Source organism: Aulostomus chinensis, chromosome 3 (assembly GCF_037954235.1).
Source record: "Aulostomus chinensis isolate RoL2024-O1b breed Wild chromosome 3, RoL_Achi_v1.0, whole genome shotgun sequence".
Taxonomy (NCBI): Eukaryota; Metazoa; Chordata; class Actinopteri; order Syngnathiformes; family Aulostomidae; genus Aulostomus; species Aulostomus chinensis.
The window spans coordinates 4,004,870-4,021,819 of NC_141322.1; the positions used below are offsets into that span (position 1 = coordinate 4,004,870).

Consider the following 16,950-nt stretch of genomic DNA (forward strand, 5'->3'; position numbering starts at 1 on the left):
AGGTTTTTTTGAATGCACACAGAGCAGCGAGGTGAGATCTGTGGATATTCACCCTCAGGTGTGAACTCAGAGCTACTCGTGATTTCTTGACTTTGATCTGTCGAGCTGGGATCCTTTAGGTGCCTTCTGAAGCTACAGTTGGCTTTGTCATGTTGGGAGATGTTGGGAGTCAGTTTCTTTCAGATTGGAACAGTAGCATGTTTCCAAGCAGCCTGTCAGAGTCTTAGATGTGGTTTTAATGTTTGTGGTATACTGTAGGGCGGTAACCAGTGGGAAAGCTAGGTTCCTTCCCAAAGTTTATTTTATTTTGGCGATGGTGCTGTAGAAGCTCGGCTCAGAGGGTGTGAGGAATATAACTGGGAATCCATTTGCTTTGGGGGGGGGGGGTACACATTTGTGTCAGAGCCTTGTGTGAGCCGCAGTGTTACTGAGGCTTCTTAAAGGTCATCTTGATCCGTCTTCGTGTTTGTGATACAAGTATGAAGAAGTAGTCTTTTTTTCTTAAGCGTACATAAGTACAGTATTTGTCCTTTGTGTTTAAACCATTCTCCCTTCTCTCATTCGCTCTGATGCAAAAAAAACAAATCTTCTGTGGTTCTGCAGCACATACTACTGCATCAGATTGGGATTATTTATACTGGGTGGAATAAACCTTTGGGAAGTATCCCTGACTTTCAGTCAGTTTTCACTCTTTTATGAGTGAGCTCTCTGTTGATGCACATTAGCTAGTAATTAGCATGAGTTTTTCAGTGACAGCATCTAATTTGTTGCTGGATGAATTAAATTTTCCTTTGTCAATTGATTATTGAGTTGAAATCTGAGTGAAATTCCTTCCAAGTGTGCAGTGTTGGTTGTTTTTGCATTGCTACTTGTGCCAGTTGTAACGCGGCAGCACCCAAATGCAGACAGGTAAATGATGAGTCATCCCCAAAAAGTACTGTCAGCGTGGCGAGCAGAGCAGAGGGTCTGAGGAACGCCAATCAAAGTACAATCTCGTGTAATCACACAATAAAAACGGCTAAGCAGGGAGGTATCTGATTGGATAAGAGACGGAATGGGGCTGGTCAACAAACAAGACTCATCACTCCAAAAAGGCAGGAACCAAACAAAGACAGGAAGTCCAACAAAAGACACATGATGAAGCTGCATTTCAAGGTAAAACAGGAACTACCACTCGACACGTAAGGAACACCAAAGCGATAAAACTCAAGAGTGAAAAACTGTATAATTATTACCAACCAACAAGTGCAAAACTTAAGTCAATGATCTGAAAACCAGAAGCTCAAGAATCGCAATCTGTAAATTAAGTATTTAATTTTCTGAGTTACTTGTTAGTTTGATGTTTTTATCCCTGGAAGCTGAAGTCATTTCATTTTTCAAACCCTTGCATACTAACACTGTATTGTGTCCTTTACTGTACGACTATGGAGAGGTTAAATACTTTCATGGCCATTTATATCTCTAGTTATGTACTGTAATGCCTCCAGACTAATAGATGAACTACATCCAGGACAGTTGAACCTGGAACTAATTCCTGCCTCTGGCAATGTGTCTGTCTGAATGACGACAAACTCAAGCTGATTAGTTTATTTTTTCCGCCACGTGTTTTCACTTCTCATATTTATTTTTTCTACATGCTGCTATCGTTAAGCTGTCGCTTCCAACAAGAGCAAAATGAAAGATCAGGGGTTCAACAGTTCACATGATTATTTCAGTATCTTAAAGTTCAGAAGCTGAGGGTCCAGGCAGGAGGAAGCAGTTGGAGGGAGTTGCCAGGAGAGGGACAGAATCAGGCTGGTCTGACAAAAAACAGAGCACCAAAGTACCATTTTGCCGAGAGCCTAGTTTCTGCATGAAGCAAAATGAACCAGCAACTCACAGTGAAGAGAGTCAGGCATGCTTCCTGCAGGGGTGGGTGGTTCGTGAGCTTCAGTCACATGGGTGCAGGTTTTGGCAGGAGTCTGGAGAGAGAGAAGCCCCACCAGCTGCCCCAGACAGGCACAGGGGGAGACAGGCAACATGAAGGGATACACAAGGAAACCAACTGCAGATCCTCACACTTAACATTTTGTTTAATTTGCCTATATTCAACTGTTTGGTGTAGTTTATATAAGAATATTTTACGAATCCCACACAGGGGAAACTCGGATATGTGATCATAATAGGTCAAATAAACAAAACCTCTCAGTCAAAAAAATCCGAGCTGCTGAGTGAGCGAGGACATATTTCTGTATCTGTACTATCATACCGAGCTTAGATACTGCACCGACACACAAGTGGGATCCGAGACAATATGTAAAAATATGTATTTCTGTCAGGTCCATTCACGTCAAGAAACACAGAGATGATAATGAGCTTGATTTGTTTATTATAGTACAAATTGGCGGTATGGCTCTGTTCAGAGGAGTCCCCTGATCATTTTTCATGAGCACCATGAAACAGGGGACCAGCAGCGTGAGGGAAGGTTCTCCCAGTTTAAGACTGGAAGAGCAATTATACCCCCGTGAACAGAGCAAGCAACATGACATGGAACGAACTATGCCATGTATACACGACAAGGTGGAGCTGGGGAGGTGGAGGGTAGCAATTTGTGAGCAGGAGCAACAGTAGCAGCAGACAGCAGTACATAGCAGGAGATAGCAGATAGCAGTAGATAGCAGGAGATAGCAGCAGATAGCAGCAGATAGCAGGAGATAGCAGCAGATAACAGCAGATAGCAGGAGATAGCAGCAGATAACAGCAGATAGCAGGAGATAGCAGATAGCATTAGATTGCAGTAGATAGCAGCAGATAGCAGGAGATAGCAGATAGCAGGAGATAGCAGCAGATAGCAGGAGATAGCAGTAGATAGCAGATAGCAGCAGATAGACGCAGAGAGCAGCAGATAGTAGATAGCAGCAGATAGCAGCAGATAGCAGGAGATAGCAGATAGCAGTAGATAGCAGCAGATAGAAGCAGACAGCAGTAGATAGCAGATAGCAGTAGATAGCAGTAGATAGTAGATAGCAGCAGATAGCAGCAGATAGCAGGAGATAGCAGATAGCAGTAGATAGCAGCAGATAGAAGCAGACAGCAGTAGATAGCAGATAGCAGTAGATAGCAGTAGATAGCAGCAGATAGAAGCAGATAGCAGTAGATAGCAGCAGACAGAAGCAGATAGTAGATAGCAGTAGATAGCAGCAGATAGCAGGAGATAGCAGATAGCAGTAGATAGCAGCAGATAGAAGCAGACAGCAGGAGATAGCAGATAGCAGTAGATAGCAGTAGATAGCAGCAGATAGCAGGAGATAGCAGGAGATAGCAGCAGATAGCAGATAGCAGCAGATAACAGCAGGCAGAGCAGCATAGCCAGAAGCTAGCAGAGCGGTAGTTGAGGCCGGGTGACATTTAAGTTGAGAGGGGCCAATCAGAAGTGAGGGATTTGATCAGCTGATGCGGAGCAGCTGTAGATTGGCTGATTGATCAGTTTGACTGACGGACGGGAAGCCAACAGCGCTTGACTACCATGGCCTGACAGAACTAATGCAGACGCTGGATTTATCATTATTAGAGAAAAAGGTGCAGTATTTATACAATGGGCGGCGTGGCTCAGAGGTGGAGTGGCTGTCTAGTAAACAAAGGGTTGCTGGTTTAATCCTCACTTCACCTGGGGACCATGTCCAAGTGTCCTTGAGCAAGACACTGTGCCCCTAATTGCTCCTGATGGCCCTGTGATGGACTGGTGACCTGTTCAGGGTGAATCCCACCTCTCACCCAATGTCAGCTGGGAGAGGCTCCACCCCCCGACCCTTAACGGATAAGTGGTATTGAAAATGGGTGGATGGTTGGATGATGGATTTTAGAGAACATGCCAAGACTTGAAAGATACACAGTTTTGATGCATTTATCAAGTGGAAGGAGCTGATGCTGAGGAATGAGTCGATCCATGAATTATCCCTGGTTTATTGAGCTGGAGGTTGGTTATGTAGCTGATAGACTCAATGTGTGTTTGTTTTGAGTCATCCATGCCGGTTTGGAATATGTGTGCTTTCAATTATAGAAGATGATTTATGACTTTCATTCCCTCAGTGAGAGAAAACCACTGACATTCCACAGATAACAGTTATAGATTACATAGCAAAGAAAAAGTTGGTGTGGGCGGTGTGCACTGTGTGTTTGTGCGGTATGAGTAGAGCTACTACTCAAGCTGCAGCTCCAAATGTGGCAAAACTGGAGATTTACACCCAACCACTGTAGTTGGGATGACATTCTCTTGCAGTTCTGGTGAACTGCAGTAATGAGCCAGGTGGACTGCAGCTCCTGGCTGATTTTTTAGCCCAACCTCACCTTCTTCACAGCCCCCCTCTGTTTTCTTTCTTTCTCACTAAATTAAACGTTAACAAAATTTAAGAAAAAAACTTGGGATTCACATGTGACAATATCCCCAAACTACCATGTATGCTAATGTTAATTAGATCTTAAAATGTTCTCTGCTTCAAAAAGTGTATGGTTATGAGAGCTTATATCCATCGTCGTCTTCCGCTTATTCCTTACTAGTAAGGGTCGCGGGGGGGCTGGAGCCGATCCCAGCATCTACGGGCGAGAGGTGGGGTTCACCCTGGACAGGTCGCCAGTCCATCGCAGGGCCAACATACAGAGACGAACAACCATTCACACTCACATTCATACCTACGGTCAATTTAGAGAATCAATCAGCCTCGTCCCCAAATTGATGTCTTTGGACAGTGGGAGGAAGCTGGAGTACCAGAGAGAACCCACGCAGGAACAGGGAGAACATGCAAACTCCACACAGAAAGATCCTGCGCCCGAGCCGGGACTCGAACCTGGAACCTTCTTGCTGTGAGGCCACAGTGCTGACCACTGCACCACCGTGCAGCCCGAGCTTATATCTACAAGAACATTTTTGCAAAATAAATACAAAAAACTTAGTATTTAACTTTTAGGTAAATGTGAGGGTGTAAATATAGAACAAAGGCTGTTGTTGTCGTCCACTTATCAGGTTGGTCCGGGTCGCGGGGGCAGCAGCCTCAGCAAGGAAGCCTAAACTGTCCTCTCCCCAGCCACGTCCACCAGCTCTCCCGGGGAATCCTGTGGCATTCCCAGTCCAGCTGAGAGATATCATCCCTCCAGCATGTCCTTGAGGCCTCCTCCCAGTTGGGCATGCCTGGAACACCTCCTGAGGGAGGTGTCTAGGAGGCATCCTCACCAGATGTCTGAACAACCTCAACTGACTCCTCTCAACATGGAGGAGCAGCGGCTCTACTCTGAGTCCCTCCTGAATGACTGAGCTTCTCACCCTGTCTCTAAGGGAGAGCCCTGCCACCCTGAGGAGGAAACTCATTTTGGCCGCTTGTATTCGCGATCTTGTTCTTTGGTCATTACCCAGAGCTCATGACCACAGGTGAGGGTTGGAACGTAGATTGACAGGTAAATTAAGAGCCTCGCCTTGAGGCACGTCCTCACTTGCCTCCCCTGACCACACGTCACTGGTGTAAGGAGGACAAAGTGACAACTGAAGCATGGTACAGGATGCCCGTCACTCCCATATATAACAGTCTCTAGCTTGACTTGTGTGGACTAAGATACCACACAGAGGCAGTCAAAGTGTTCCAGTGGCTTCGGCCAGCAGTTTTTCCTTTTCAGTGCATCACTTCTTCGTCCGTTCACCAGCTGGAGGTCTCTCTGTGCCAAATAATAGTTTTTGTTCTCTTCCGCTCTCCTCTAGTTTTTGGTCAGGCTCGGGGTTTGTGATATGCATGTGTTGTCAAAGCCAACGAGCTTCTTTTCTTGGTTATTTGTCATGGGCCAATTTTTCGGTTTGCCTGGGGAACATTCTGGTTATCATGAGATGGAGCGACTTCATTACAAACTTGGTTTTCTGATGTGGAGCCAAACAAAAGCCAGTGACCTCAGTCGTATACACAAGACATCTGCTCACAGACTCAATGAGGATAACTTACAAGTGAATGTGGTAACCATGGCTACTGACGAAGAACTTTAAACCAAGCCAGCACGAAACATTTGACATTGGAGTATTTACAGTAACTGAACTGAACTCACAGAGTCAGACCTGTGAATTTGAAATGTGGCAAAAGAGAGACCTTGTTACACCTCCTAATGGACTGCGTGGAATATGAATACTCCACTAATCTACGCTGCACTGGAGAGAGTAGCAGAAACCACAGAATAAAACCGAAGAGCTACATGAGGAGGAGACGAGTACATGTTCCAAAGACAGGAGAACAGCACACAAAAGACTGTAAAGAGCACAGGTCACAGAGAGAGAGCAAAACAGACTTCACATGTGGGAAGTGTGGAGGAAGCCACAAACCAGGATCATGTCCAGCTTATGGCAAGACATGTCATAACTGAGGAAAAAATAACCGCATTTCAAAATGTTGCAAAGCCGAGACCTCAAAGAACACAATTCATGGAACATTAGGAGTCGTTTGTGGACACAACATAGATTAGCTTGGCTAAAAATGAAGATGAATGGGTTGTGTCACTGACAGTAAACAGCACCATTATTCAATTCTAGCCGGAGCTTCTGCGAATCTCTTAAGTGTTAGTGTGTTACAATCTGTGAAAACAAGCAAGGAAAAAAGTAAAACTGTCAAGTATTGAAATGAGTTTCGAGCTGATATTCAGATTACAAGCAGCTCGGCCTGGCTGGGGAGTCTATGTCCATCCATCCATCCATCTATTTTCTACCGCTTATCCTGTTGGGGGGGGGGGGGCTATCCCCGCACCCTTTGGGCTGTGAGGCAGGGTTCACCCTGTAATGGTAGGGAGTCGGCGTCTAGAGGGTCAAATATGTATCACAAAGGTCTAGAAAGACAATCTGAACAATACAAAGGTCTATTTATAAAAGTCGTTTGCAGTAAAAACAATGAGTATGGAGCAGCTCTGTTTTCACTGCAGTTCGTCTGTGTGTCTGCAGGATTACGCAAAAACCACCAGACCAGTTCTCATGAGACTTGCTGGAGGGGTGGAGGGCAGGCCATGAAGGAGTCAAGCGTCTCAATCATTTCTGTTTTCCATCCATCCATTTTCTACCTCTTATCTTGTTAACGGTGGTGGGGGGTGGAGCCTATCCCAGCAGCCTTCCCCCTGGACAGGTCACCAGTCCATGGCAGGGTCAACACATAGAGACAGACAACCATTGGCTCTCCCAGCCACGCCTACGGTCAATTTAGAGTCTGGATTAACCTGGTCCCCTCTTGATGTCTTTGGACTGTGGAGGAAGCTGGAGTACCAGAGAGAACCCAGCAGGAACAGGGAGAACATGGAGACTCACACAGAAAGACCCCGTGCTCCAGCCGGGGCTCCACCCACAACCTTCTTGCTGGGGGGCCACAGTGAGGACCACTGCTCCACCGCATTTCTGTTTTTCTCTTTCTATAATATTGCACAAGACATTTTATAATATTTTCATCAATTTCACAGCAAGCTCTATTTTGTCCTTTAAAATCAGGAATATTTATAATAATTTTGATCACAGATCAGAACTGGAGGTTCAGACAGACAGAGACCGACGGAGGAACAAACCACGGAGAGGCAACAGCCGGATGAGGGCCGGGTAGTCAGGGTGGAGGTCAGAGCTTTAGGTCTCACAGCACTGTTGTTGTCATGAGCAGCTGTCAAAACCTCTGACACTGTGGCTTCAGCTACATCAACTAATTGCTTTGGCACAATCTACTGCCTCTCCTGGGTCGGCACATGTCGACTGTATTGTTGTACAGCTGCAGCCCAGAAGCCTCAACTACAGGTTTTTCCTCAAATTCTGAAGTGACATCGCTCTTGAGAGAATCTCAGTGCTGATTGGTTTTCATGGCAAAACATCAAAGACCGTCTGCAAAGGCCACTGCTGCATCCGCTTGGTGTCTGTGATCATCGATCTTGACCCCAGGGGCTGCCAGGGGGAGGTGTCATCCAGGCTTGTCAAGGTTCCCGGCACTTTTCCATGTGTGCAAGAGGGAATTAAAAAGTACACCTGAAACGCAACTGGGCCGCAACTGAGCCACAACTTAGGTTCAGTAGCTGTTTGCCATCATACAGCAGAAACAAAGCCCCATGGTTTTGGTAGTTGAGTGAATACATTGGCTGTCAGTTTTTATTTTTTCTGTAACCAATATTTTCGTCAATTTTTTTGAAAATTAATTTGACTATTTGATTGTCTGCTTCCTGGAACATTCACTTCTGTAAATGTCAGAGGTGTGAGAGCAGATTGAAGTTGCACGCGTGAACAGAAACTGGCAGATGTTGATGCTGAAGATGCTGCTGGATCATCTCATCCATTATGCTGCTCAGCTGATGTTCTGCTCGACACCACAGTGCATCGCCGTCCGAGCACGGGGTTCTTCATGAAGACCTCCTGGGGAAAGTTAGCTTAGCGCCTTCTTAACACAGTATACACTACTTGAAAGGACACATGCGCTGCAGCAGTGTCTCCTGCTCCCTGGGTATCCCCAGTCCTGTGCTGAGCAGCCGTGGACACAGACCAGCAATCATGTAGAGGCATGGGTTACCTTTATTACTGCATATCACCACCAGTTTCTCCATTTGGAGGCTGCAGTTGGTGTTGCATTTCATGTGATGTGATGTCATTCGACTGTAAAGTAGCGACCGCTCCTCCCAGTGTAAACATCGGTCAACTGGCTGTTCCCGTCTGGTAAACACCTGTAGACCCAAACAGGTGAGTTCTGTTTCTCTGTTTCCTCCTTGATTGTGTGGAGGTGGAACACCTGCACGTAAGTTCCTTTCATTAGCCTGTGTTCATTTTGCCTGATTGATTTGTATTTTTGGTCGAATATTTATGACACTGTGGTTTTCTGTGTTTTTAAAGTGTCTGATTTTACAAGTGTGAGTATTTGTGCACAGACTATTTTATATTGTGTGATTTTACAGAGTTTCTGACTGCATGCGATTGTTTTGAACTGAGGGCCACAGCAACCTCAGCGTCTCAGGAGTGCACTCCTACCAGTGGCTTATTAACTGACCTGAGATGGGTGAGAGAGGAGTAACTGGAAAAGGGAGGAGTCACAGACACACACACACACACACACACAGACACACACACACACACACACACACATGCAGTATCATCACTCTGGATTTCCTTTTAAGATCCGTCCTTACAAAAAAACATAATTCCAAAACGTCGGTTCACATGTGCACTCTCAGACACGTTGTGATCACTGTTTTGATTTTTCAAAAACAGACATGAGATGAGGTTTGTGGTCAAAGGCGGGGGTTCGGTGGTCATGACAATAAACACGCAGCTGAAATCATGTGGGCTGAATTAAAGAGAATAACTAAAAATACACACTGGAGAGACTGAAGACGGAGTTGATTTGGATCATGCCTGCAGGAGCACTGAGTCTGCTAAGAGGAGGCGGGCGGCCAGGCAGGCAGTGGTGGACGCCCTCATCCAACACCTCCTGAGAGCTGAGTAGAGGGACATCTATTAGCTCGTTTGTGTGTGTGTGTGTGTGTGTTTGTGTGCATGTGTGTGTATGTGTGTGTGTGCTGCTCCACGTGTCAGTCCACACCTAAGGTGCATGGTCGCCTCCTTGCTCGTGGCGGCGTAGAGGGGAGGAGCAGCCGTCCTGTTTCGTCATCTGGTTTATAAACTATTTTCAGATGAAGTATTTGCAGCAGTGGATGTGCTGCAGCATTCCAGCTTCTGATTCTGGCTGCTTCTGCTCTCTCTCTCTCTCTCTCTCTCTCTCTCTCTCTCTCTCTCTCTCTCTCTCTCTCTCTCTCTCTCACACACACACACACACACATCTTCTCTTTAACTCTTTTAAAAAAATTCCAACCAGTGTAAAGATCCCCCCCATGGAGGTACTAAGCTAATGTTAGCTAGCCTGCAGGAACTACTCCACGGCATGACCCTCAGGTCAGCCTTCACTTCCACGTTTCAGTCAACCACTTGTTCGAGGCCCCTGTTTATAGAAAAAGTAAAAAGCTTCAGAAGTAGCAAGTGTGGTATTTAGTGGCATGTTTTACTCTGCAGGACAAAATGTTCTGAGCTGGTATTAACCAAATGACCAAAACCCACTCAAACATCAGCTGACTGTGAGACGAGGGAACAGGACATTCAACGAGACTGATTCACTTTTGGCTTTGAAGACTCATTCCTGAGCAATGCTATGATTAAATCACAATGCACTTCACTTTTTGAGGAGATTCAAAAATAAAACAACACAAAACCCAACTCTGTACATTCTGTTCACTTGCAGTTACAAGAATGACTAGAAAACAACTCCCCAGCCCTCTGACATTCAGCCAGGGGAGACCTTCCAGGCTGCACACCTGGTGATGGGCTGACAGCCAGACCCTTCTGACTGACTGCATTCAACAGTGTGATTAAGTTACCTTTTTCATCTACAGAGTAAAACATCAACATAAAGTCATGCTGAAAACTCTAGTTGATGCATTGCATTCTGAGCTTACAATGCAACATCTGGTTGCTCCAGTTCAGTAATGGATGCACTTAATTGATGTACCTTTTGACCTGTGTAAGAAATACCATCGGGATGACAGCAAAGTCAAAAACGTCCACCACACCCTCACAAAATCTCTCTGAATTTTTATGAAGCTTTTATTAGTACGTCTTTATTTTCTTGTTCCACTCAAAAGGGTACAAATCAAACTAAAATGCGAACTAATAACAGGCATCCATCATTTCCCGTAGCGTAGTCCAAAGGAGTTGAGGTTGTAAGAGGACACGTCCTGACGTTTTCGGACCTGTGGCAAGATGACCTTCCACCATCCTGTCCTGGGAAACTTTCGGTCAGCTGAGTGGAACTTATCCGCCAGAGATTTCCAAGAGAGCATAGCTGACGGTAGAAATGATGGATGACCTAAATCTCTCAAGGCTTTGAGTATGACCTGATCTGAAAGACAAACAAAGGAACACACCTATTTCAACACACAGGTTATCAAGACAAGTCACTATAAAATCACAAACGCGTCATGTCGACTTTCTTTTATACTGTTGAAAGAAGGCAACAAGGCTGGCACCTGACCATTGTTGCCTGCAACCGCAACATGTGTGCGCAGCGTCAGTTGTTGGTGCTTGTCCTGTCTGGCAGGCTGAAGTACTCACAGATCCACGTCTTCAGCTCCACAAAGCCATTTTATTACCTCTGGCATCATCAGAAAACTGTTCAAGAAACTCTCAAGTGCATCGTCTGGTATCATCTAGGGTTTCTTGCTGCAGCTGCAGTGTTGAGTGAATGATTCTCCGTCTGCCAGTTCCTCCAGTATTTATGGAGATTTAAACTTCCAAAAGAAATCGCTGTTGTTGTTGTTGTTGTTGTTGTTTTGTCTTTCAGTAACTAGATGCCACCGTGGGAGTTGACACTGAGGTCCCTGACTAAACACACCTTAGGCCCCCTACGGTTCAGGTACTGGGAGCATCTTGGAGAGGATAGCTCTGTCCTCTCCTTGCCCTGCCACGTTTACTCCGAGATGGATGAACTGGGGTTTATGTGAGGCTTACGTTCTTTGACTTTTTAAGCTTTCAACATTATCCAGCCTCTTTTACTGTGATAGAAGCTTGGAAAGAGGGGGGATGATCCCTCCCTCACGTTTTGGATCACCAACCACCAGACAGCAATACCACAGTTCTCAGGAATTGTTTCTGGGTCTCTGGCACTGCGACAGTTCTGGCTCCGTTCCTGTTCACTCTGTATATGGCAGACTTCAAATCTTGCTTGTTGTCCTGCCAGATCCACAAGTACTCGGATGACACTGTCACTGTGGCGTGCAGAAGGACGGGAGCGGAGGGGGAGCTCAGGGACCTGGTGGGAGCCTTCAGTGGCTGGAGTGAGTGGACTGGCCTCCAAGACCAGGAGGTGCTGGTGGACTTCCTGATGCTGACTGCTGGTTCAGAGTCACTCAGACAAGTCACACTCAGTATGACTCTTTGTCCTGAGTTTAGAAGAATTTGAGATGACATGAAAATAAAATGTGTGTGTGTGTGTGTGTGTGTGTGTGTGTGTGTGTGTGTGTGTGTGTGAGTGTGTGCACGCATGCATAGGACAGAAATAAAAGGGGGGGGGGTTGTTATTTATCTGCAGGCCAGATGATGGTTGGGTCTGTTAATAAAAGTCTAAATGAGCTGCCAGACTGACTGTGACTGTGGGCCTGGAGAAGATGGACAATCACTGCTTTATTGATAAAAGCATCTGGCTGTTTTGCTATCAGTCTGCAACCCAACGCACCATCTGATGTAGACAACAAGCTTGTGTGAAAGCACGTGTCTTATCTGATGTAACAAATCAGTGCCTCTGGCAGCCGACTCCAGCAGGTTTTAACACTTGGTTTTTATTAGATTCAAATATATCTCGTATATTGAAAACAGCATTTGTGTTCCTTGCTTTTTGAGCAGGTGTTTCTGTGGTGGGAATGCGTGGGAACCACAGTTTGTCCAAGGCTCCAGGACTTTACCTTCAGTGTAGTAGGTGGATGTGAGACTGTCGCTGGTGGCGAAGCCCTGTGATGCCAAAGCAGCCATCGTCATAGCAACCATGAGTAGTAACATCATGACAGGCATAATGAGAGACCTGCAGGATGGACAGACATGATGGAGACGACGTTGAACCAGGTGACCTAAGTTTGGCTTCTTAAAACATAGACATCAGAAGCAAACAGGTAGAGACACGCAGCATGTCAGGGCAGGGAAACAGTGAAAACTGCAGCAACGGAACCTTTTATGCCTTTATTTCAATGTATTTCAGTCACTGGAGTTATTCACTTCTTTTTATCATTGCTGAACAGACCGCAGCCATTCTCCAGAGAAGAACACATTCACTTTGTAACAGTCACTGCATGTGTGTGTGTGTGTGGCTGATGACTGGAGCTGGTTGCTGGGGCTCTGACATCAGCACCATCCACCCCACAGAGATGAAGAGCTTGACCGGTTTTGATCAGTGATTGATCCCAACAGGTTGTTACGTCTGCAGCTATGTTTGGAAGCCACGCTGGTGTGTGAGCGTGGGGGGGTTTGACTCTGGGGCTCAGCCCACAAACCTGCCTGATGTGGAGTTAAAGTCAGGTATTGAAATTCTCACTTTAGAGTTGAATCATTCAGAGTTGATCAGCAATCAATCATCTTAAATCAGTAAGCAAATGTGTAGGGTAATAATGTGTGGCAAAGCCCTTTCTACCTCTGTAAGGAAGAACAAACCAGACATTTTCTGGTTTGTTTTGTCGTTACGTTTTACAGATTTCTTACTAAAATGGATTACAAAATTCCAGGTCATGTCCTGCAAATTAACTCACAATATTCCCCCATGTTTTGGAAAGAAATCAAGTGAATTCGCTGGGGAAAAAAAGGGGAAAAGGAAAGAGCAAAACCTTTACAAGGCAGCTAATTAACTTGAACTCTTTTATAGTAAAGAAACACTTGAAAAACTATAACTGTATAATTAGTTATCAATTAATGGATGTTTTTGCTTGATCAGATTTCTTGAGTCTAAATGTTTGGAAAAGCCTCCTGAGTTCTGCGGCACCCTAAAGAATGGTGGAGAAGCTTAACGGACCAGTATCAGCTTCCATGAGAGACGTTTAGAAAGAAGAGCTTTGCCATGTGTGATTCTTTTTCTTTTATTTGTTACCTCCCACCCAGTTCCCCTCCTGAAATATCAGGAGTGAAACTTAAACTGAAGTGAAGCAGCTGACTGTGGAGCCCAGACTTGGGTTCTCCCGTGACCTCCTTCAACCTCAAAGAGAAACTTCACCCGCTGTGCATCAGTGCTCTGAGTCTTTAAAGGCTTTTTAACCCTAGAGCTGCCATCCTGCTGTCTCACCCACCAATTCTTACCTCTGAGGAGATTTTCTCCCTGCATGACAGTTAAATGCCTTTTTTTAGACGACCCAGAGGAGCCCGCATCAGTGTGATGACGGTCACAATTGTATTGTCTCGATTTGAAACTAGAACCCAACAAATGCTGGGGACCACCTGAAGAGTCAATGATTTATGTTACAATATGGAAAATAGGAAATAAAGTATAATTCACATTTTAAGGATGCCCCAGAGTTTCATGTCTTTTTTTATCTTCCTTTCCTTCCTCCTTCCCCACTCCTGTCTTCCCCTTGTCATCTGCTTGCTCAACACCTTTACACCATATTTCTTCATCTATTCTTCTTCCTTTTCCTCTATTTCTTCTCACTTCCTCACCCTTTCACGTTCGTGCGTCCCACTGCCCAAGCAGTGGCGTGGTGTTCAAACCAAGATCTGAAGGGAAGGACACTGAATTGAGGTTCTCAGAGGTTTGTTACTTTTGAGAAGATGTCCAGGGCTTCAACACCTTTGGCTAACAAAGACATTCAGGCGGCACGCGGGGCGTGAGATGTGGGACATGGGTGGTCCCATGCAGTGCATGTTTATCTGATCCAGCATCGGCCAGTGGGGCCAGCTGGTGACATGACTTGTAAAGTGTTCTGATAGAAACATTATTATCTTGACAGCTGGCCAGCGTACAAAAAGAAAATCCGGGGTAGAAAAAAAAAACAAAAACAAAAACTGAACAACCTCCCTGAAATCTAAACTCATCATTCAATGGTTTCATGACTTTATTCATGGGGAGAGGCCCAAGTTCAGAGAGAGACGGCTATGAAAAAACCCCAGTATTCAGCGGTTTGAGGTGGGGCTGCTACTTTCAACAAAAGTGTAATGTTGCTGTCACAGTTTTTACAATAAAGACATTAACGGCCCAGCTCTGTTTCACTCTTTTTTTTTGTCTTTCAACAGCTGCCTTGTTTGGTCTGCTGGATTTCCCCCAAACCCCTCTTTCATCCTGCTGCTGATGGACCAGGCTCCAGTAGCTAATGACACTCTTTCCATTCCAGCTGTTGATCCCAACCCAACAAACCATCATGCATCATTGTCTGGTTTTTGACAGAAACTGCTGTATGGAGACATCCATGTTTTCCATTTATAAACTCACATACGCACATGTGTAGACACACATGCATGCAGGCACACACACTGATGCTGCAACTCTGAGAACCTCAGTCACAGTGACACTGAACCACACAGGCGATCTAAGCACGAGTGGAGATGACACGCCATCTTACCTGTGCGCTGAAGGCTGGAGGCTCCTCTGACCGACACCCATCTCCTGGATGAAAGGTCTCCTATATAGGGTGACACCGCCTGCGTCATCACTGACCACTGGCTGTGTGTGCCACGCACGCACACACACACACACACACACACACACACAGACACACACACACACACACACACACACACACACACACATGCAGTATCATCACTCTGGATTTCCTTTTAAGATCCATCCTTACAAAAAAAACATAATTCCAAAACGTCGGTTCACATGTGCACTCTCAGACACGTTGTGATCACTGTTTTGATTTTTCAAAAACAGACATGAGATGAGGTTTGTGGTCAAAGGCGGGGGTTCGGTGGTCATGACAATAAACACGCAGCTGAAATCATGTGGGCTGAATTAAAGAGAGTAACTAAAAATACACACTGGAGAGACTGAAGATGGAGGTAAAATGGTAAACAATGAGAAATGTAACATATTAAAGAATTTATGGTTATGATACATGAAAAACAGAAACACACAAGTCCACATCAAACATGATAGGAATGTGAACATCACAATAAATTTCAAATGTTTAATTTCGTGTCCGTGGACTGAAGAACACAGCGCAAGCCTGACAGTCAGCTGTCATATTTACTGTTCCATAAATAGGATGACATAGGATAGGATGATTATATTTCATTATAAATAAGTGAGATATAGATAAGTGAACAAAGGGAGAACTGATTCTGCATAAATGCCTCAGTGTACAGTGTGAGCTTGTGTGTGTGTGTGTGTGTCTCAATACACTGACTTCTTTGCTCATGTGCAGGAATACTACATACAAGGCAAAAGTCATTACAACTTTTGATGAAGGGGTAACAATTTAAAAAATCATTCTGTTCTAAGAATATTTAAAACCGTATTTAACAGACATTTTGAGAGCAATTCTTGCTGACCAATGTTGTCCAGAGCTCACAGAGACATATTTCCCTCTTGCATGACTTCCTTGTGACCCCAGCCAGCAACACATAGTTAGCTTGAACCCAAAGGAGACTGACGGCCAACAACAACAAAACTATCGAAAAGTATCTGCTTACAACCTCTCAGGTGCATCCTCAGGTATAATCCAGGTGTGATCTATCCAGCCATGGGATGCCTCTGATGGGCAGGCTGGAAGAGTGAAAGCAAATAAGTGGGATGGTCTGGGTCGAAGGGTGGCTGAGCATCAGACCTCAGGCAGACAGTCTGGATATAATCCTCTAAAACAAAGAACAGCAGTCACATGTGCTGCTACCAGCTATAACTGGAGCTTGGAGGAGAGCTGAAAATGATCTACAGATGTGTCATGTAGTTGCAATAGCAGTTATGACCAGAGAAAAGCAGGTAATACTGCAAGATATATTTATATATATCCATCCATCCATCGTCGTCTTCCGCTTATTCCTTACTAGTAAGGGTCGCAGGGGGCTGGAGCCTATCCCAGCAGCTACGGGCGAGAGGCAGGCTTCACCCTGGACAGGTCGCCAGTCCATCACAGGGCCAACATACAGAGACAGACAACCATTCACACTCACATTCATACCTACGGTCAATTTAGAGAATCAATCAGCCTCGTCCCCAAATTGATGTCTTTGGACAGTGGGAGGAAGCTGGAGTACCAGAGAGAACCTACGCAGGAACAGGGAGAACATGGAGACTCACACAGAAAGATCCCACACCTGAGCCGGGACTCCAACCCAGAACCTTCTTGCTGTGAGGCCACAGTGCTGACCACTGCACCACCGTGTGTTTGTGTTTGTTTATATAATTTCTCTCTCTCTCTCTCTCTCTCTCTCTCTCTCTCTCTCTCTCTCTCTCTCTCTCTCTCTCTCTCTCTCTCTCT

The 16,950-nt window shown here is 45.3% G+C and overlaps 1 protein-coding gene across 1 annotated transcript; it reads right to left on the minus strand.

Annotated features, from left to right (window-relative positions):
• Positions 1 to 10,622: 10,622 nt before the first annotated feature.
• Positions 10,623 to 15,259, minus strand: kiss1 (KiSS-1 metastasis suppressor). The gene is made up of 3 exons (XM_086200563.1): positions 15,091 to 15,259; positions 12,460 to 12,575; positions 10,623 to 10,901 (listed from the first exon to the last, which is right to left on the minus strand). The coding sequence occupies exons 1-3, from the start codon at positions 15,129 to 15,131 to the stop codon at positions 10,687 to 10,689; spliced, it is 372 nt and encodes a 123-aa protein (XP_086056689.1). The 5' UTR covers positions 15,132 to 15,259; the 3' UTR covers positions 10,623 to 10,686.
• Positions 15,260 to 16,950: the final 1,691 nt, after the last annotated feature.

Coding starts and splice junctions, on each gene's coding strand:
- kiss1 (XM_086200563.1), bottom strand. CDS start 15,131: ATGGGTGTCGGTCAGAGGAGCCTCCAGCCTTCAGCGCACAG. Junction 12,576..15,090: donor CTCCAGCCTTCAGCGCACAG/GTAAGATGGCGT, acceptor TCCATCCTGCAG/GTCTCTCATTATGCCTGTCA. Junction 10,902..12,459: donor ATCCACCTACTACACTGAAG/GTAAAGTCCTGG, acceptor TTTGTCTTTCAG/ATCAGGTCATACTCAAAGCC.